This window comes from Crocuta crocuta, unplaced genomic scaffold, assembly GCF_008692635.1.
Source record: "Crocuta crocuta isolate KB4526 unplaced genomic scaffold, BGI_CrCroc_1.0 scaffold26, whole genome shotgun sequence".
Classification (NCBI taxonomy): domain Eukaryota; kingdom Metazoa; phylum Chordata; class Mammalia; order Carnivora; family Hyaenidae; genus Crocuta; species Crocuta crocuta.
In genome coordinates this window covers 2,768,795-2,791,594 of record NW_027532249.1, presented here as the reverse complement: position 1 = coordinate 2,791,594, position 22,800 = coordinate 2,768,795, and the positions used below count along the sequence as shown (strand labels likewise).

The following is a 22,800-nucleotide window of genomic DNA, read 5'->3' as shown; positions in this document are numbered from 1 at the left end:
GTCAAAATTTCAGATATATAGTGACACACACACACACACACACACACACACACACACACACACAGATTTGCTTTCTCATCCTTTTCTCCAGGAGGCCAGTTTAGACAAGGGGCCTCTCACCCTAATGCAGGAGCGCTCAGGCATTATGCAGCGAAGTGTTTTGTCGGTTAAAGACTTCTCTCTGCCAAGAACAGCTTGGGTCTCTCCTGCCTGCAGCGGAGCCATGTCAGTTCCTCTCCTGGAGACCAGCCTTTGAGGTTCATCGTTGAAGGCCCCCGAACCTCCCCATCCATTCTCCCCCTCTTCCTGCTCAGCCCTCCGTGAGCTTCCTGGAGGCAGGACAGGGCCAGGACCTTTGGACCTCTCTCTAACTCCCCGCTTCACCTTCCAAAGGGACTGTTCCCTTCCTGTCCTGCACTGCCCATCACCCCTTTCCTGGTTAAGCCAATGCTCTTCTGTGTCTCTCTGTTTTTCACGCCTTGTCAATGCTGCATTTCCGGTCAGCTTCCTAAAGTGTCTAGGGACGTGGCTACCTGGAAATCACTGTAGACCAGGGCTGGGAGCAAGTGGCCTGCATTTGTGTGTGCTCATAGGCCAGCACTCTGCCTTTTAGGAAATTGTTCTGGCTTCATAATGTGTGTTCATAAAGGCCCCAGAGCGTAGCACATTCGACTTGGAAGACTTCCTGAGAAAAGTTACTTTTAAAAGCATCTTACTCTTCTGCTTCATACTGGACAAGAGATCATCACTGGTAACCCTTCTGTTTCTGATGGAACAGGGTAGAAACTTGTGCCAGATTCGCTTGGGCTCCCCGATACTTACTTACCTCCTATACACCTAAGTTCCTTAGGAAATTGTACTGATTTAAAAGACTGTTACTCTGAAATAGCCAGCGACTGGGGCGCCTGGGTGGCTCACCGGGTTAAGCGTCCAACTTCAGCTCAGGTCATGATCTCATGGTTTGTGGGTTCGAGCCCTGCGTTGGGCTCTGTGCTGACAGCTAGCTCAGAGCCTGGAGCCTGCTTCAGGTTCTGTATCTCTCCCTCTGACCCTCCCCTGCTCATGCTGTCTCTCTCTTTCTCAGAAATAAATAAAAGATTAAAAAAGATTTGAAATAGCCAGCGACTGAGCATAAGATAGAAGTATATATTTAAGGAGAAGTGATACATTCATATGAGGATTCTTATTTCTTGAAGATAAAATAACAATAATAATCATAAAACTCATGTTCTAGGGCACAGCAACCCTGTCCTTCACAAGGACTATGGGCAATGGCTGTGACTTCCTCACTATAGTATTAAGAAGGTTGTCACCTGTTGGCTCAAAGACAGTGGAAAGCTTGTAAGAGCCAACAAATGGGGCAGACACAGCCGCTCCCATGAAAGGCGGCCCTGTATCCATGTGGGACAGTAATGTGAGCTCTGATTCAAAAACTCCCACTTGAGGACTCTCCTCCCCTTCATCCAGAGGAAGATGTATCTCACAGTTTCCGGTGCCCCATGGACAGGTTCTGGGTTTTGGATGCCGTCTTTCCCTCCTGCTGTCAATAGATAAGTCAGTCTACTTCATGCAGAAGCCAGGCTGTGTGATGTGCAATTGGTTCACTGCTCATCTTTCTCCAGCTTCCTGTAAGATGGCCGTTCCTCTTCACCACTACTAACTTATTCACCCACACCTCTGATTCCCAAGCCCCCCCCCGCCACTTTATCTTTTGGCTCTGATACTAAGAATTTTTCTTTTCCTTTTTTCTACTGTTCTTTTCCTTAACATCTACAGAGGCTTAGATCCTATCTATTCTGAAATTATCTTCTGACTTGCCTGTCTCTTGAACCACTTCTCTCTCCAGTCTTTCTCTTGCCTGTGCTTGGTCCCTCTGGAACAGCAGCCACAGGATGACCCTGGGCAAGTCTGTCTAGCGACATCCATCCCAAACTGCCAACCCGCAGAATTGTGAGGAAGGAAAATGGTTGTTATTTTTTTTAAAGTTTATTTATTTTGAGAGACAGAGCACAAGCAGGGGAGGGGCAGAGAGACAGGGGGACAGAGGATCCGAAGCAGGCTTTGTGCTGAGAGCAGAGAGCCCGATGTGGGGCTTGAACCCATGAACCCTGAGATCATGACCTGAGCTGAAGTCAGATGCTCAACCAAAGGAGCCACCCGGGTGCCCCCAAAATGGTTGTTATTTTTAAACCACTAAGTTTGATGTAGTTTGATGGCAGCAATAGACAACTGATATGATAAACTGCTGAATGAATAAATCTAGGACCTGTGCTTCCCAGCACAGAGGTTTCAGGATGTAGATTCTCTTCTGTGTGACGTGTATGTGGACACCTGGTGGCAGCCACCTTCTGAGGGAGCCAGTCTGTGATGGGGTAGCTTCGATTGTTAGGAAATTCTTCAGATGTCACTGAAACTTACTAGAGCTTCTGTCTACCTGTCTCAGCTCTGTTATCTTGAGTCTTCTAAACAAATTCAAACTTTCCCTCTATTTTCTACTATTTCTAATAGTTAAAAGCGACTATTATTTTGGCCTCCTTCACACAGAACAATTCTCGGTTCTTCCTGCTTTTCTTCATTTGTCATGATTTCTAGATGCTTTATCACCATGATTGTTACCTTCCAAGTCCCTTTGGCAGAATATCTGCCATATTCTATCATTTTATCAACTTTTCTGCTCCTTACAAATGAGGACAAGCTCTAAGATTTTAAGTTTAATGCCAGCCCTGTCTCCTTTACTTTCACAAACCCCATAAATACAGGAGCTGCAGGTCAGTGGGCCCTGTGACTATGAAGCTGAAATTCCAAGAAGCAGCAGCAGAACATACTAGAAATTGTATACACTAGAGGGAATTTTTCCAAGGAGAGTATTATACTGGACACTTTCTACCACCTCACTAATGCTTGTTGAGCACTTCCACTGCTCTTATGACTCCTGTTTCAGATGTTAAACTTTTGAAAAATCCAATCAATAACAGTAATTCTAACCATATTTAAACTTTAATATTCAACCTAACAGAATAAGCAAATATCCGCACTTCAATTTCCTTTGCACGAAGAAGTTACACTGTCCTGTCGCTCATCAAAGAGTGAATCAGAGGGTAAGCCTGAGTCCAAGCCACCTGACCCCACTTTTCTCCATCATACCACATTCTTTTTGGCTCCCAAATGAGCCATTTAAGAATTATGGGTCACACAGCAATATATCATTTCTTCTTTTAAAAATAACTACAATATAAGCTGGCCAAAAGAAGAACACATCTGGATGCCATTGCTGACTAAGGCAGCAGTGAGTCCAAAATTCCCAAGTCCAGTGGGGTGGAAACCAATGGGATATTCACAGGTCCTCACCATTTTTGCCTCCTGTCTCCATTTATTTGGCCACAAAACTTGCAGAGATTCACATTAATCTTATAACTAGCCTGGATGGAAGGGAAACCAAAAGGGGTAAGGCATTTTTATTGGCTTACTTTTTCAGACTCCCGCCAACACTTCAGGATGAATATGTGAGCATAGATGTCCTCCACACAGATCCAGCTGGAGAGGCTCAAGGTCGTGTCTGTCCACACCCAGTCCATCACAGCCCTCAGCTCAGTCAGAAAAGGAACAAGACGGAACCTGCCAGAAAACACATCTTGCTAGAGAGGCAGTTGTGGGGTAGCCCCTGCCACCATCCCAACCCCAGGAGCTCATGTAGTTCCTTATTGTTTTAGCCCTTTATGACTTGGGAAAAATTCTCAAGGTGACCCTTATGGTAAAATGCAACTTGGAATACAACTGCTTTTCATCCTAAGTCAATGTATGAATTAGTGTTTTCCATTCTTTTTTTCTATTTTTTTTTCCTTTTTGCTGATGGTCTTAACAAATTAGGATTCTCTTTAAGTTTGAAGGTGTCCTCTCCCATTTCTCTCATCAAAGTCTGGTAGTTTTCATTGTACAGATCTTTTCATTTCTTTGGTTAAGTTTATTTCTAAGTATTTCATTGTTTTTGGTGCTGTTATGAATGGGATAGTTTTTTTTTTTCTGATGTTTTGTTTTTGGCATATGGAAGGATCACTGATTTCTGCATGTCAATTTTATATCCTGTAACTTTACAATGAACTCATTGATTACTTCCAACAGTGCTTTGGTCGATTCTTTAGGATTTTCTATATTTAAGGTAATATCTTCTGCAAAAAAAAAAAAACCCACATGATTTTACATTTTTAAACATGTATTTGTTTATGTTATGAGAGTCTACTGATCACAGGATTATTGAATATTGGCGGTTTGCTGTTGAATGAGCTAGAGCAAGTTATATACCTGATATATGAAAGATGAGGGGAAGTGAGAGATGTCAGAGGGAGCAGGACATGGGCTTGGGGGGCACACAGTTGACTTAGTAGATGGTAGACTTAGTAGATACCTCAGGTTAGTAAGATTCTGGCTTATGTTCTTATATTTGGGGATGGGTTGGCTTGGGCTCCCCTCTGGTCTAGGAACTATTCCCCGTTTCTTGACTAACACAGCACTTTTCCCAGCTGGAGAACCCAGGGTCACCCCAGGGCCTTCAGAGCAGCTTGGGTTCTCACTCAGAAATTCTCTCCTAGGCCACTCAGCTCTGCCAAGTGAACACTAATCCAATCCCCGGAAGAAATATCAGGCCAGACACAGAACAACACTAAGCGACTCACTGAGCACACTCGACACCTCTTCTGTGACTAAGTCAGCTGTCGTCAGGTCTGGTACAACCAAGGAGCCAGCAGTGCCATGAGCAGCCTGACCTTCTATGCTGTGGTATAATTTTCATTGGAACAGAGAGGAGATACTACCAATGAAATTCTTACATGGAAGAGCCAATATGCTTTGTGTGAGTAGCTAACTTACTACCAGGAACAAGTAAGTCATGTGGCATTCTGGTTGAGGTTATGTGGAATAAATGGCCCTCTTCAATGGAGGAACTCACTGTATACACAACATCCCAAAGGTATTTTGAAATAGTACAAAGGCCAAATTTCTGTTCATATATATTAATACTTAAGGATCATGTATCCCTATTTTTCATCCTGAAATTGTACCACAGTAATTACGCAGGATCCAGTAACAGAAAATTAACCCAGGTGGATAATTCTAGAACAATATGCTGACCAGGTGTGCAGTAACTACACCTAGAAAGGTTATTTCAAGAGGCATATCTGTCTTTTACCAAACAGAAGAGTTCTGTGATGATCTGTTTTGCCACTTCAGCTTTTTTTTTATCTTCCTGTTTTTTCCCGAGGAAACAAAATGCCTTTCTATTGACAGCCTCCCCTCTGTAGGTGACTGTGACAACACAGTGTCCTTCCTTACCCTTGAAACAAGAAGAGGTTGACATAATTGTAGCTCTTGGTGAGGAAGTTTCCAAGGACTCGCGTTGGGTAGCCACAACGGATTTGGTAGGCAGACAACCCGAAGTAAACACATTTCACAAAGTACCAAAGCTGAGCAACCAGGTTCTGGCTGAATTTCCTAAAGTGCAAAAACAGAAAAGTGAAATAATGGAATATTCTTCTGGTACAAGAGGATACCAGTTTAAGATTAAAAAAAAAAAAAAAGTCGAATTGCCGCTCTGGCACTCAGAGCCAATTTGGTCAATTGTAAGGAATTCTCTGTACATAGTGGATCACATCAAAGGCAAAACATAGGGTAAGAAAGCCTAATAATTAAAAAAAAATTCTACAAATGGTGCCTCCAATATATTAGTGCATAATTCAGTTGTATAGGCCAGGAATAAACTAATTTATTTTGAAGTGAATTTACTAATTAGCATTTACTTACAATGTGAAAGAGGCTGCTACTGTGATCCAAATTAAAGTTCATCAAAAAATGCATTGTTTTTCACTTCAAAGTACCTGTAATTTGGAAGATGTAGGAGGAAGTATCCTGAGAAATGCATTCCCTCCCCACCTTTTTGCTATTCTTCTATAAAGGCAGGTCATGGTTTAAGAAAGTTTCAACACCCTGATTTGGGTTCCAGTTGTGTTTACAACCTATAGCATTTGTTCCTCAAGCCATCATGCTCCAGGTGTCTATGTCTTCCTTTGAAGATTTTCCCTACCTCTGAAAAGCTATGATTCCATGATCTAACATTCTTTTCTCTAATGATGTCTTCAGCCATCGAAATGGTAGTCCCTTCTCCTGGTGAATAATTAATGAAGAGACCCATCGTGTTATACAGTGCATAAATGCTGGCATAAGTTTGAGGGAACACTTGGAACTAAATTTCACAATAGAAAAAACTCTGGAACATCTTTTCAAAGAAAGGTGAGCTATAGGACCATTTTTAACTTTGGATAAATGCAGAGTTCTGCAAGAGGCTTAAACATTTAGTACATTTTTAAAAGAAAATAAAAAATAAGACTTTTGACTTGCCAAGATGTAGCTATCATCTTCCCTGTGTTTAAAATTAAGAGCAATAGTTAAGTATTTTTACACATGCAGTGTATTCCTCTTTATGTTATGTTTTAGATTTGTCTTATTAACTTTTAATTTTGACATTAGAAGAAAAAGTGTGTTATTTTTTAACTGAAAATAGCTATTTTGTTGACCAGGTCTGAGAACCAGCCAGGAATGCGTGGGCCTGTGTGTCTCAGGGACCTAGGGACCTCTAAGTAGATCTCAACAAGTACAAATTGCAAAAGTATTGCATATTAAGTGTCTTCACTGTAGAGAAACCAGCTTTGGCATTTCAGGTCCTAATGTATTACATATATTTGACCATGATCTAGCACTTGACAGAACTTTACAGACAGCCCATATCAACTATTCTTTCCCTCTCCCTTTCCAGGGACTGTCTCTATCGGTGTAGTAGTAAGAAAGAACATTCTTTTAGCTTTCCACGGAAACGTCCTTGGATTTTAGAAATAATTTACATGAAAACTGCATGAGGAAAAATTCTGTATCTATCAAAGTTATAATCAAAGATATACAACTGTGTTGTCTTCTATCCCTTATAAAAGGACCAACCCATGTTGTGATGAGCACCGGGTATTGTATGTAAGTTTTGAAATCACCAAATTGTACATTTGAAACTAATATTACACTGTATGTTATGTTATGTAACTGGAATTTAAATAAAAACTGAAAAAAATAAATAATTTCCCTTCCTTAAACCTTAAGGTGAATCAACTTGGAATAAGTAACAATTGGTAGTTCCTAAAGTAATCCTGTTACATCTAATAGAAACATTAAGGCTGTTCCACAATAGAAGAACTTTTCTTTTGGTGGCCTCTCCATGTTTTATTACTAGTGGCTGGAGTCATGCCTTACTCATCTCTCTGTCCCCCACAGCACCAGCCACACAGTACTTTGTAGACTACAGGCAACCACTGAAAGTTTGTGGACTAAATAAATCATGTGCGTACACATAGGAAAAGTCATTTATGAGATTAATTATTCAAAATATTGGAGCTTCCTGATGCTCAATATGATAACTGGTAGCCAGAATTTTTTTTCTGTATAAACTCCTAATCTCTTCCTTCTCTTATTCTTTTCCTGTTTTGAAAAGGATTTAGATAACATAACTATTAATGAGTGTTTTCTTTTGCACAATAATGAATTAAATTTTCAGCAACAATATCTGAAGGAGAAGAAATGAATTTGGGAGGTTAACAAGTGATGGCAGCATGGCTTGAAATGACATGAAATTATATTGTCACTGACATGCTGGTAATCAAGACTCAAGACTCACCAAAACTAATATATCTTGAATTAAATATCCAAAAATAAAGATAGGGTAATCCATTGCACTGAGAATGACCATTAGGTGAGGCTCAGAAGTGAGATCAAATGAGACAGAAATTATCTCTGTGGCCTTTTTTTTTGGGGGGGGGTAATGTTTATAGCAGCTTTATTTGTAATTGCCAAAGAAATATAAACAACCCCAATGTCCTTCAACTTTTGTACATTTAAACACTCTTTGGAACATTTACATGATAGAACACTACTGACCAACAAAAAATAATTAAGTACTGATACATGCAACAACATGGATGAATGTCAAATGCATTATGCCAAGTGAAAAAAGACAGCCTTAAAAGCCATAGGGTGTGGGGTCCATTTGAATGACATTCTGAGAAAGGCAAATTTGTAGGGACAGAAAATGGATATACGAGAAGCTAGAGGTGAGGGATAAGCCTCCATTAGAAAAGGGCATAGGAGGTTTTTTGGGTGATGGAATTTTTCAATATCTTTGAAAGTTTTTATCGTTTAAAAAATTGAGATTATATTAGTCTTAGGTATACAGCTGTGGCTATAGTTTTAGTGTTTATCATAGTGCCTCAATCTCTGGAAGCCCATCATGTGGCCCTTTGCATGGGGATAGGTCCCTGCTTTATTCACTTTGGGGTCATGCCCCTTTTCACTTGGTCTACTGCCTTGGACATAGCAGGTACTCAATAAATGAGCTTTGAATTGAATGTGCACTATTGTAAGTCCCAAACGAAGTTTTCATTAAGTCAGTCATTACTACAAACATTCCAGCTCTATTTGGTTTGCAAGGCATTGTTGCTTAATCCCCAAAACCTGTGAATATATTACCTTTCATGGCAAAGAAGGCTTTACAGTTGAGATTAGGTTAAAGACCTTGAAGTAGGGAGATAAACCTAGGTTACCCAGGTGGGCTGAATCTAATCAATGAGCCTTTAAAGAGAGAAATCTTTCTCAGCTGTGGTGAGAGGGAACCATGGTGGTAGAGGCAGGGACAGGGTGATGTAATGAAAAGAGGACTCCACTCACTGATGATGGCTTTGAAGACTGAGGCGGGGCCACCGGCCAAGGAAGGCTAGTACCTCAAGAAGTGGGAAAAGGCAAGGAAAGGGATTCTCCCCTAGAGCCTTTAGAATGGAATGTGGCCCTGCCTACACCTTGATTTTAGTCCAGCAAGTCCTGTGTCAGACGCCTGACCCACACAACTGTAAGATGATAAATTAATTTTGCTTTAAGCCCTAAGTTTGTGGCAATTTGCTACAGCATCAGTTGGAAACTCATACCAGCAGGAATAACCCAACTACTTGGTAATTTGATCCTGCTGAAGGATTCTCCATGGCTTCTCTATTGCCATATTTCTGGAAACATCAGTCTCTATGAACTCTTCTATCAGGACATGGTAAGATCCATGCTCTGGAGCTCTGTTCTGGGGATGGAAAAATAAAATCCCTTTCACAACTGCGCAATGAAATGTAGGCTGGATTATTTCACGAAATATGCTTGGAAGTGAGCACAGGATGCTTCCCATAGGAGGTGGGGTGTAGCATAAAGTAGGGTCAAGAGGTCTGTGATTGGGATCTGGTCTTAACCACGAGCCAGCTGAGTGACTTTGGAGACATCACTCTTCTGTATGGGTTTTACCTATTTTAATCCGTGAAATCAGCAGGTCTAGAAAGTTTTTTTAAAGGCCTCTTTCATCTATGAAATTAAGAGTTTCAGGAAGTCTGGTAGAGAATGCCCACTGATGCATTTAAATGTCATGGAAATAATCCACATTCATCATCTGACTACCATGGGTGTTGAATGTGGTTTATTTCTCTGCGTTGATATGTATATAGAATTATTTAGAGAGAAAATTTATTTTACTTTAAAGACCAACAAATAAGATCCACAATGTTCTTACAAACCAGTACAACAAACCAGTATTTCAACAAGAAGCTTGCCTGAGTCTGAATTATTTTTATCAGCTGAGATATGTTTACTCTCCCCATATGCAGTATGATGTGAAGGACTTATTTGGCTGTTGATAGTTTTCTGGGTAACAATTCTTTATTTACTTAGTTCTACTTCAGACTCATGGGAAATATCCTAATTCCATTTTTCCTTTTAAAATATTTGCATTGCCACCAAAATCAAAAGGTCACAGCCTAACCATTCAGGTGACAGTAGACATGTGGCTGCAGCAGTGTCAGAAGAGAGTTGAATTTCCTTGTTAGGAACGCCACTTGAGTCAAGTTAGGAACCACACAAGTGAGAGCAATTTTCATTGCTTTCTAGTCACCCTTCAGATAATGGTAGTAGCCAGCTGGATTGCCATGTTATTCACAAGGCTTGGCCAGGAATGACCCTTGACGTATGATAAAAAGATCAGCTTATTGTAAAATATGAAGACTTTTGATGACGTGTTCGCTAAAAAGATCATTCCTATTACATTATATGGGTGCTTCCATGTCCCGTTCTGTTGACCCTTTGCTCCCATAATCTCCTATTTATAGCAGTCTCCCTTGTTTTTCTTTCATTCATTTGTTCATGTGTTAAGTACCAGCTTGGTCCCAAGTACTGTTTCAGGTAGAGGCAACCTGGGAAACCTAAAGGTTGAGGAGGAAGAGTGGGTTGGAGGCAGGAGAGAAGGGTAATGAATAAGGTCCTCTGAGGTGCAGGAGGACATGGTGCCCTCAATATGACTGGAGCTTAGAGCTCAAGGAGACAGAGGGAAAGGCAGCAGACAGCCACCTCCAAGGATCTCACCAGCCCTTTCCCCACTGGACTTTAGGCTGCTCTTTTTACATGTCCCCCACCACCTCCCACCCCATATCCAGGCCATTTTAACAAGCAGCAATTAGCTATATTAACAGCAACAGCAGCATCATGGCGTCATGGGGCCACATGCTTCCACCCCCTCCCCACGTGCTGAGACCATGCCAGGCGCCTTCCAAATACTGTCACGTACAACCCTCACAAGTACTCTATGTGGCAGACGCTACTCTTATCTGCTGGTCATTGCCCTCTGTATTTTTTTCTACTAAACAGTCTCCATTTTGTTTCATCCATTTCTCATAGGACACAGTCTGAGAGCCTCTCATTCCCTTAACAGCGGCCGTAAGACCACGCTGCAGTTCATCTCTGTCTACTTAGACGTAGAGACAATCACAATGGACAGCCTCCAGTTTTCTCATGGCCAAGGTTGCCACTTCTCCCATCCCGAAAAACCTGATTGCTATGAATGCCTATGAACACACAATGAAACTGCGTTTGAGGAATCAGTTCACGTTTTGGAGCCACACTGAATTTAATATTGATGATGAGCTCTAACTTTTCCAACCCATGGTGCTGTTCTGCTGTGCCTCTGCCTGTACCTGGTGATTTTGTTCTGGCGATGCATACGGGATGATAACCTTCTGGGATATATTTGCATTAAAGCGGGTGTGTGCCTCCAGCTTCCACCTTACCTCTCAGTCACACCAGGCAAGATGAAGAACATCCAGAAGTGAATTCCAAACACAAGAATGACCTGGAAAATGACCTTTCCCAGTACAGTCTTCCTGAGGTATAGCGCTCGGTCCACCACCATGGTTCCAAACTGAATTAGGACCATCACCAAAAACGGCCCAGGAACCTGGTCCTCTGACAGCGAAGAGGTGATGTCTGCCGCTGCTGAGTGTTTCTGGGAAGAAAACAACAGGTTCAGGGACAAGCGGCACTTCACAGGAACAGTATCAGCCTTACTCATTAGAAGTGTGGTGGCCTTTGCCTCCCCCACCCCCCACCGCCCCAACCTACCCCAAAGGCCCAGAAGCCAAAGACGATGATGACAAAGTCAACAGTGTCAGCCAGGAACATGAGCACATATACGTCGGTCACAGCACTGTAGTCTGGGTGGATGAGGTTGTAGAAGAACTGTCTGATGGGCACATATATTTGCAGAGTCCTGCAAAACAGAGACCCTCAGCACTTGATTCAGGAGGGGCAGGATGGGAGGGATGACCAGATATTTCCATGATTCCATTCCTCTGAATCCCTCTCCACAAGCAGGTTACACCTCCCTCTTCAGCTTCCGCAGAGTCTGGTGGGAGTGGTTCCTGTTCTAACAGCGAGTGTAGACATTCATTGCCAAGGAAGGCACTATGGCTCCTTGTGCTGATGAGACCCCGGACCTCTTCTGTTGTGAGAAGCAGAACAGAGGGGCCTAAAGCCCCAGAAATGAGGTGCTGGGTTTGTCACCTGATTCAATTACTCCCTGACTGTGAGCCCCTGAGCATGCTACTTAGTTCTCTGTGTTTTTATTTCATCTACTATAAAACTTGGGTAAGAAAGAAATCTGAGACACAGGGCTGGGGTGAGAATTAGATGGGAATACATAATGGTGCTTAGACCTGGAGCCCAACCTGAGCACCCAGTATACATTAGGTAACCCCTGCACCTCCCCTTTTTGGGTCCTGTGCCCCTCCTGGTTCCCAGGTAGTGCCCTGGGCTTTTGACTGCACCCTGTTCTGTCCAGCCTCTGCTCTGTCTTCCCTGTTTTCTGGGTCCTGCCTTCAATTCAAGGCCATGTTCAGGTTGGATGGCCCTCCTGGTCTCAGAGGCCACATTCAGGGCCAGCCCTGCTGAACCTCTTCCATTCCCATTGCTCGTCTGCTGCCTGTCAAGATCCCTGGCACTTGGGGGAAGGACTAGTGCATTTTGCTGGAGACAAGCTGTGTGATATTGGACCTCAGTTTCCCCTCTCCAGGATGAGAGTATTTCTCTGAGTCCCTTCCAACTGTGACATCATACACCTCTCTGTCTAGGGGAATTCAGCATGATGATGCTTGGAAATACATACTGAGAATCCTTGAAATTATTTATTCTATTCAAATAGGAAACTGTGTTTATAAGTGTAATGGGCATAAAAATGAATCACACTGAAAACTGATTTTTAAAAAAATACATCACCTCACACAAAAAGACCAAAAAAAAATAACAGGTGTTGGTGAGGATGTGGAGAGAAGGGAACCCTTATGCACTGCTGAAGTTGGCAAGTTGGTGAAGTCAAAATGGAAAACAGTATGAGTTATTGTTTAATTCAAAATTAAAAATGGAACTCCAATATGATACAGCAATTCTACTTCTGGGTATTTATCTGAAGGAAATGAAAACACTAACTCTAAACGATCTCTGTATGCCAGGTTCAGTGCAGCATTATTTATAGTAGCCAAGACCTGGAACCCAAGTGTCCATCAATAGATGAATGGATAAAAAAGTGTGTGTATGTGTGTGCATGTGCACATGTGTGTGCATGTATACAGTGGCATATAATGAAGTATATATATTATTGAGATGAATATATATATGTGTGTATATATATATGTGTATATATATATGTGTGTGTGTATATATATATATATATNACATACGATCTCACTAATACATGGAATCTAAAAAAAATCAAAATGAAAAACCCATACTCATTGATAGAGAGAACAAACTGGTGATTGCCAGGAGTGAGCATTGGGCAAAATGGTGAATGAGGTCAAAACATACAAATTTCCAGTTATAAAGTAAGTTAGTCACAGCATGGTGACTGCAGTTAATAATCCTGTACTTTACATTTAAGTAAAAAAAACCTTTTTTTAGGTTTACTTATTTTGAGAGACAGAGAGAGCAGAGGAGGGGCAAAGTGACAGGGAGAGAGAGAATCCCAGGCAGGCTCTGTGCTGTCAGCACAGAGTCTGATGTGGGGCTCCAATTCATGAACCGTGAGATCATGACCTGAGCCGAAACCAAGAGTTGGACACTTAACTGACTGAGCCACCCAGGCACCCTGTGGACTTGACATTTCAAAGCTGCTAGGACAGTAAATCTTAAAAGTTCTCATTATAAGAAAAAACTTGTGACTATATGTGGTGACAAATGTTAACTAGACTATTGTGATCATTCCACAACATATACATCTATCGAATCATTATGTTGTATGCCGGAACTTAACATAATTTATACATCAATTACATCTCCATTAAGAACAATACACTAATGGGTCATTTTCTTCTGCCTTAAGCAGATGATGTTTGCGATATGTGAGGTAACTTTTCTGTTATGCACCCCTGGTTTATATGAAATAATTGATACCAGCTCCCTGGCCCTAAAATAAAACATGCCACCCATGTGTCTTCGTGCACTTACTTCTTTATGGTAAATGCTTTTGCTTTGATTAAATGTTCTTGAAGCTTTTCCATATAAAGTTCCCTTTTGCTTTTCTGCTTGATGCTCAAAACACTGCTTCCTTTTTGACTGCTGTTTCGGGTGCTTGTGCTGCCTAGAGACAGGAAAACAACAACAACAACAACAAGATGTGCTGAGTTATGGGCTTGTTGACAGAAACATCACAGAAGTCCCTGGAACCCACACAGCAGAGGATGGCTTGAGCAGATTTCGAGGGTTACTATACACTATGCCTTTAAGAATAGTGACTGAGGATTTGCAATTTGCAGTTTCAACTCTGCCTCCACAGTGAAATGTATTTGGGCTTCTACACCGAACACTGGCTCCTTCTGGGGTTGTTATGTGATCTTTTATTTTTTTAAGTTTATTTATTTATTTTGGAGAGAGAGAGAGCTCCAGCAGGAGTGGGGCAGAGAAAGAGGGAGAGAGAGAATCCTGAGCAGGCTCCACACTGTCAGTGCAGAGCCTGACGTGGGGCTCAAACCCTCAAGGTTGGAGATCATGGCCTGAACCAAAATCATGAGTTGGAGTAAGTCACCCAGGAACCCTGTTATATGGTTTTTATTCCAGGAAGAAATAGATTGGAAGAACAGTTTTTATAGTGCTAAATGGGGTCCCAGGTTGTGGGTTTTCCAGACTGGGTCCGTGCCCCATGCCTTTTTCATGTCCAGATGAAACACTGTCTGCCTGAAAAGTGTATTCTGAAGATGAATACACAGGTGTTTCAAAAACTTCATGCAGGAGCACTATAAATACAAAAACCCAATTTCTCCAAGAGTGGAAACTGTAGGGCTAATCTATCTGCTGCTGCTACTCCACTATTTTATTAAGAAATTAACTAGCTTAGGGAATAAATAGGTGGTTTTGCTAAAAGTTCCCACTGACTAAATCTATAAATATTTTAAAAATAAATTGTGATTTATAGCATTCTGGACACACCCTGAAATATCTCATATCTCTGGATATGACTTAAAAACTAGCACGTGCCCAGCACTTACTATATGAGGCAGTGTGCTGGCCACTTTTCACAATGACCTGAAATCCTTGTGCTGGGGAGGAATCAGACGTTTTGAAGAATGATATGGCTGCCCCAGGTCACACAGTTGAGCTACGAACTGAACTCGGGTCTGTCTGATTTCAAAGCACTTTCTTCTCACATCAGCACATCTGTCTCCTTGATAACACCCAGTAAACGCCCTGTCCAAGACCCAGATCCACTGGTACAGAACAACCAGACAACTCAGAGTTTTTCCAGCTATGTGACAGATACCTCTTTTGGACCTATTGGAAGAAAAGCTGGATCTGGGGGATATCTGGGAGCTGCTGCCCGATCGCTTCCTCCGGATGGCCATGGGCTGCTCTGGGAAGGTCACGTGCACCGACTCCGCTGACGCGGCCAGGTTGATGGATTTCAGAGAATCAGAGGAGGCTCTTCTGCCACGACTGAGGGAGAGCTCATCATCTGATTCTTCCTTGTCTGTGCCACTATCGGTGATGTCGTCTTCATCCCATAAGCCGTGGCACTGAGAAAGCATACGGGACAACTCAGACAGCCACTTCAGGTGAGGTAGTATCACATCCCCCACGATTAGAAAGCCAAATATGAAATACAGTGACCATGTTTGGTGATGCTGTATTATATAACTAACGTTTGCTAGAGAGTTTGAATTTAAATGTTCTCACAAAAAAAGAAAGAAAGAAAGGAAAGAAGGAAAGAAAGAAAGAAAGAAAGAAAGAAAGAAAGAAAGAAAGAAAGAGGAAGGAAAGAAGAAGGAAGGAAGGAAGGAAGGAAGCAAGGAAGGAAGCAAGGAAGGAAGGTAGGTAGGTGGGAGGGGGAAGGAGGAAGGGAGGAAGAAAAATAATGAAAAAGAAAATGGATACATATGGGAGGTGATGGGTACTAATGAACTCCATGGTTGGGATCCTTCTACTGTGTCTACATAAAACATATTACCATAATGTATATACTTTAAATATATTACAGTTTTTTGTCATTCATTCTGCAGTAGAGCAGAAAAAGGACTAGCAAACCAAGAGACTTGGTTTTTATCTAGCTTATCATCTAGATGTTTATGATGGTCCCAGTAGAGTGTGATGGATTGGTGTAGATGGCATGAGTTTGGCTAACTAATTGATATGGACGCAGATAATGTTTGGCAGATGGAGTAAAGGTGAATTTATAATCATTTGACTGGTTCCTGAGTGAAAGCACTTTCTAGAACATATTTCTCTGTGCTTACAAGTAGCATTTTAAATATCAGTGGGTGAATTTAGCCCCACCGCCCCATGTTCACCAAATATCTATACTTGAATAAGGATGTTGTCTCACGCTGAACATACACAGTAAGCTGTGAATCCTTGCATCACCCATGGCTGGGTCAGGAACAGAGCTGCAAATACTTTACTCAAAAAGTGTTGGCCCACATATGAGACAGAGATTGTGATGCACTCTGTAAAGCCTGCATTTTGCTTCAAAGAATTGGGCAAAAGGGGCTAGTAGGACACATAGAAGAAAGGACAGCAGAAGAGGCTGAGAAAAACCAGGGATCTTGCTGGTGCCAGATGTTACCTGGACAGCAAATCCACCCTACAATGACCTTGCTGCTATTTCTCGAAGCTCCCCAGTGGCCCAATGCCTCCTGAGTGCCCAGACTGCCAGGCTATGCATTTATTCCCCAGGACCTCAAAGAACAAGAAAGTAGATGTCACTCATTGGCCCTCTGGCCTCGTCACCAATCTTAATGTTTGGTTTCTCCAGGAATATCATGGGGGCTACGCTTATCAACATGAGTTGTGTTAATGTGCAGTACCTTCAAAATTGACCGGTGGAAGAAAAGAGCCAGGAGCTGAATGAGATCATAGAGGACATAACCTTCTTTCTTTTCCACTCCTATGATATTAGGTGGGTGAAAAGGTTTATCTTTGTTCAATTCCACGTTCTTGTTCCAGGGAAAGAACCCAAATTGGAAGAAATACTTGACCACAATTGCCACCTACATGCAGATGATGGAAATTAAAAAAAAATTATACCTTTGAAGAATGGTTCTATATGAAAAATAGTGACATAAAAACTAAGAAAAAGATCATTTCACAGTTTTGATGATAAGATCACACACAATGATGTGGAATAATAACATGATCACTCTCACATGGACTTTAGACCAAGAACAAAATCTTACTCCCGCCAGTGCCCCCTGACTGCAGGTGCATCAGAGCCGGTCAGGTTACTCACAACCCCTACTTATGATTTTTTTTTCTATTTTTGAGGAGTTGGCTAATTTATACTGATTTAACAAGGCATTTATATAATTATTCAGCTATTAAAATATGGGAGTGAGGACAGACCTGAACAAAAAGAACTCTTTATTTTACATATTGCTTTAATTTGCAATCTCCCTGAGCATCGCAGGCAGTTTTGATCCCTATTTTCACTTTCCTCTGATCTTTGTTCTCAACATTAAAATTTTTTTTCTAATGTTTTATTTATTTATTTTTTGAGAGAGAGACAGAGAGAGAGACAGAGCATGAGCAGGGGAGGGGTAGAGAAAGAGAGGGAGACACAGATTCAGAAGCAGGCTCCAGGCTCTGAGCTGTCAGCAGGGTCTGATGCGGGGCTCAAACCCACGAACCACGAGATCATGACCTAAGCTGAAGTCAGACAACTAACTGAGCCACCCAGGTGCCCCTGTTCTCACCATTTTATTGCTCTATGGAATTTCTTCTCAAGAAGAAATGAAAGGAAATAAAATAAAAACTTGCCAGTTGTGACTAGTTCAGGGTATAAATGTTGTAGAGAAGTGGTCTGTGACAAAGACACATGAGAAAACAGACCTCATTTAAACATCCCTCTAACAGCAGTGTCACCAGGGGTTAATTGCAATTCATGCAATTCATCCATAAAACATATTTTTCAAAGTCCTCTTTTGACCTAGAGTCTCACTTCACTTCTCTTCCTGTCTCTCTCCTTCTTATAGCCAAGCTTCTGCAAAGAACAGTCCTGTGTTTCTTATCGTGCTGAGCGGCACTGCCACATACAGAGATGCCAGAGCAGACACCTGAAGATCATCTTTGCCTCCTTCCTTCTCACTCACACCCCAACCCGTTTTGGTCACTTACTAACACTTTTCATTTACCCCATTCATCTTCAGGCTTATCGCCATTGGGTCAGTTCACATCCTATGACTTCTCACCCAGACAGTTAAAATAGTTTCCTAGCTGGTCTCCAATGCCTCGACTTCCATTTTGTGTAACCACTTGCTAGAGACAAGCGTGACTGAGTCATGCCTCTGTTCAAATACTTGCATACCAAGGGGAGAAAGAAAGTCCTGAGCAGACACCCTGTTGACATTCCCAAGAGCCTACAACTGTGTTGTCCACTCATGGCCTGCCTCCCAGCCATGACAAGCCACCTGTCATTCTTGGCACATGCCAGAGTGTCTATGCCTTGCTTGTTCCCTTTGTTTTTTGTCTTTTGATGACCTTACACTCATCCCTTAAGAATCAGTTCTAAGTCGTCTTCCACTGAGAAGATGCTATGATGGCCTCTCTCCATGCCACCAGGCTGCATGAGGCATAGACACAGTATCCATCTTTCTTGTACGCTCTCTAATGCGGTTTTATTGTATGGCAATTCTTTGTTTACATCATATCTGTCTGCCATATTGCTTTGTGAGCCATAGAGAAACAGAGACAACTTTTTTTCTTTTTAAATGTTTTTTTATTTATTTCTAGGAGAGAGAGAGAGAGAGACAGCGTGAGCAGGGGAGGGTCAGAGAGAGAGGGAGTCACAGACTGAAACAGGCTCCAGGCTCCGAGCTGACTGTCAGCACAGAGCCCGACGTGGGGCTCGAACCCACGACTGCAAAATCGTGACCTAAGCGAAAGTTGGATGCTTAACCGACTAAGCCACCCAGGCGCCCCCAGAGACAACTTTTTAAAATTAAATTTATTGCCCTTTTCTTGTGCCTGGCATAGTTTCTGGGTTTCAGCACATAGTCTAACTTGTAGAGTGAATTAACATCAACTTAATCTTCCATTTTCTCACTTTTGGTGTGACAGAGAAAATGGGGAACCCCAATTTCACTAAGAAGATTTTGTTTTATGATGAAATAACAGATAAGTAGCTCTTGTTCCCTTCTCTAAATTTAATACCTGCTCTTCCTTCACTTCTAGGTTAGAAACTCCCTCACCTCTGTTACAAAGGTGGTACAGAGAATGGACCCACTCCCCAAAGAGGGGGGTTATTTATGTCTTGGAATGCAAAGATTTTGTAATGGAAGTAATACTTAAAAATGATTATTTTGGCAAGATTGTGATGGACAGGCTACTTAGAGTGATAGATAGGTCTTTGGCTTTCCATCTTTTATAAGTATTTAAAAATATTTAAATAATTACTATGGAAATAAGATACACGATACTTTCCACTGATATTTTTGAGATGCTTTGATAAAAGCTTTGTTTTATTTTACTGTTGAATTACCTGTAAACCTACAAAATCTCTAAAATTTCAATGTACAGCCATCATTAGTTCTATCCTTTAGGAAGCGATTACAGTAACATTGTTAGTGAAAACTTTCCTTTATGAGCCAGGTAAGAAAATTAGCCTTCTTCAAAGATCCCAGAACACAAAGAACTACAATAACCCAAGGCACAAAGTCTATTGTGCCTCCCTTTTCATTCCCAGTTTTATTGTTGTCATGGGAATTTGTGATCTTCTACATATTTAACGGGGAAGGATAGAAAAATAGGTTCATATACTTGGGAAGAGCATCTCCTGTCCCGTAATTTATACTTGTGTTATTCAGATTTTTAGGTAGGGCCTTATATGACTTTGTGTTTTTGTGTGTGGGAACTGGCTTTTAGGCTTAAAAATGGGAAATATGCATGTTGTATCAAACTATATTCAAATTGCTTACTGTATTGTTTAATTCAGCATCCATTCACTGGACATCCACTGGCACTAGACACTAATTTCTGCATAAATAACACATTATTTCAGTAGTTAATATCATAGGACCGATGACCAGATTTCAAAAGCCTACCCCATCACCTGTCAGTTGGGTAACCTGGGTCAATTATTTAATCCCACTAAAGCTGTTTCCTTTATATGTTAAATATAATGATATTAGCACCTATCTTGTGTGAGCTGTGACATGGGAAAAGATACAATTGCAAGCACTAAATAACTGTTAGTTAATAGTCATTTGCCTATCTAAGAACATCCATTTACTTGAATGTCCTGTGTGAAACTGTCTGGAAGACAGGGCTGGCCTGCCTAGAGCGAATGCCAGAATCAATTTATTATCAATTCCCACTCAAGGCTCACCTCTGTGTAGACAATGGCCATCATCCAGAATCGTCTGCTGGGCCTGGGGACAGACAGCATGGCCCAGAGGAAGATCAGAATGGGAAGCACAAGGGTGATCATGGAGGCAGAGACCATGTGGTTGAGGATGATCACAAAATAGCACACCATTTCTGAGCGGGCCACCAGAGTGTTGTACATGGCATAGAACAACAGCAGGAACCGAGGCTGGCCAACGTAGAATTTTTCCGACTCTTCCAGTTCATCATCATGGAACATCCTGTTAAAATAGACATGATAATACACTCTCTTCATTTCTCCAAATCACTGACTTCCACTTTGTATGATCCCCCCCCCGGCCCCCGCTCCCCCCAATGTCACCACATTTCTGGTGGAGTCAACCTAACAGCCTACTGGAGAAAGAAATGTGTGCACAAGTGTCTATCATAGATAGTGCTCTTACTTGTTCAGCAGCAGCTCGCTGGCCGTCAGCTCGTGAGTCAGGGGCGGTAAGATGCTGGACTCGAGCCTGTCCGAGCGGCTCTCGTCGGGGCTCACGGCCATGTGGCTCTGGCCTGCAGAGTCGTCCCGCGAGCCGAAGGACAGGCGCTCGAAGCTGACCGCCTTGCTGTAGGACGGAGGGGCCTCCACGTCCCCGTCCTCGGTGGAGTACNATGTTCTGGAGATGTGGAATCAGGTGGATAGAGGACCATACTATGTTAGACTCTGAAATTGTACTATTATCTGAACCGTATATAGTGAGCAGCTCGGGTCCATAAACACGGAGACTCTTAAATATACAGGTTGTAGCCACTTTTCTTGCCATAGACGCTAGTAGATATGTCAGTAAGTGAGTGGATGGATGGATGGGTGGACAGATGAATAGGCCTTGGCAGATCCATTCATGACATCCCAAGACTGAGGAACATTTGTGTGAGCCCTTGGTGCCCACTTGTGTGTTTATGTTCCCAGGACCTTGGCCTTCGGTACCGACATCGCATAGAAAGCTCTTGGAATGCCAAAGCAAACTGGATATTTTTCTAGGACTTACCTCCTAGGAAGGCCATGAAATTGATCACCCCAGGCAATTTTCAGAGCAGTGGAGCCAACCCCACATCAAGTCTAACCTCCAGTTGGACTCTAACCAATTACAAGCGTGTTCTTTATGGTTTTGGATCAGGTCTGGCCCTGAAAGGAGTCAGCGAGTCCTGGTACCTTCAGGACTCAACCAAGTGCAATGGAAGAGCATGTGCCTGCCAGAGGGCATCTCAAACGGCCAAGGCATTGCCATCAGTGCCAGGCTCCAGCATACTGCAGCACTGTATTAAGATTCACAGCTGCCAACAAAAATAAGTTAACACCCCTCTGATTTACCACTCTGCATGGTCAAAACTGCAATTTGTTTTGGATCGGGTTATTTTTCTGGTGTCAGGGGAAGCACAATGTAGCTGATGTTTCCGTGCCCCTGTGGACCATGTAAAAAGGCAATTCCAAAAAGAGCATTGGGACTGACTGTAAATAATTTCATTTCTAAATGAGCATTGTCTTATGGTAGGACTTAATGAGAAAACTCAAGCCCACAGCAATAAGTTACAGTCTGCAAAGTTCATATAGTCTACTGCAGAATAATATTCTTTCCAAAAGCCAATGGTAAAATATATTCTAACTTTTACAGATTTAGTCTTATCCACTAGAAACAACTCCATGTGGCAGATTTTTATTTTTATTTTATCATTGCATATCTCTTTTGATGAAATTATGAGAAAAAGTCTTCTACCATTCCTGACCCATTCAGTCAAGGAGGAAGCATGCTTATTTCTTTACTCCTGGGAACTGGAAAATACTTACAAAAGGGAGGACAATGTTTATAATAAGGACTTTTTAAGAAACTCCTAACAGACAAAAACCAAAGAGCGGTTAGTTTAATAGAATGCTGTCCTGGGAGTGACCAGTTATGTCCCAGAATGAGCGGCGGTTATGCTTTTGGTTAGTCATGCAAATTCTCAAAATAAAAATAAAAAAAATAGAACCAAACGTACATCATAAGAACTTATACTTGCAATGACATGAAGGGGGAAAAGTGATAACATGATGGAAAAAAAGCATGCACGAGTTAAGCACCTTGATGCTAAACTGCCACTGTCAGCTGATGAGGAGGACATATCCATGCTGAACATTTTACGAAGCCTAGGTCGAGCACGCTCACTTGTTTTAGGAACAGTTTCTGGTCCATCTAAATCATCAAGGGTAGACTGCCTTGAGAACAGCATGGTTGCTTCAGTGTAGCAGCTAGCAGCGCAAACAGTTACAGAGACACAGTGTTAAAACAGCAGTGGTACATCAGTTTACACATGGATCAATTGACCAACACACGGCCATGCAGCAAATCACACACGACACCGATACTACTGACAACGAGCACCACAGCGGGCCTCAAGGATGGGGAAGGACCCGTTTGGCCAAACGAGAAAACATAGCGGTACTAGGTTTTTATAAAAATATATCGGCTGGCGATAAATCATGAAATGTCACTCTCTGGGTGGGACAGGGAAACAGAATAATTACAAGTCCCAATA

At 42.0% G+C, this 22,800-nt stretch overlaps 1 protein-coding gene across 1 annotated transcript in view; it reads right to left on the bottom strand.

Moving 5' to 3' along the window:
* PIEZO2 (piezo type mechanosensitive ion channel component 2) overlaps positions 1 to 22,800 on the bottom strand; it is a 446,101-nt gene that overhangs the window by 12,204 nt on the left and 411,097 nt on the right. The window contains exons 40-49 of the mRNA XM_077778264.1: positions 22,346 to 22,513; positions 20,688 to 20,903; positions 20,246 to 20,504; positions 16,731 to 16,913; positions 15,191 to 15,443; positions 13,882 to 14,014; positions 11,503 to 11,650; positions 11,172 to 11,386; positions 5,326 to 5,484; positions 3,468 to 3,615 (exon numbers count right to left, since the gene is read on the bottom strand). Coding sequence (XP_077634390.1) covers positions 3,468 to 3,615; positions 5,326 to 5,484; positions 11,172 to 11,386; positions 11,503 to 11,650; positions 13,882 to 14,014; positions 15,191 to 15,443; positions 16,731 to 16,913; positions 20,246 to 20,504; positions 20,688 to 20,903; positions 22,346 to 22,513 — 1,882 coding nt within the window. The remainder of the gene's footprint in view (positions 1 to 3,467; positions 3,616 to 5,325; positions 5,485 to 11,171; positions 11,387 to 11,502; positions 11,651 to 13,881; positions 14,015 to 15,190; positions 15,444 to 16,730; positions 16,914 to 20,245; positions 20,505 to 20,687; positions 20,904 to 22,345; positions 22,514 to 22,800) is intronic.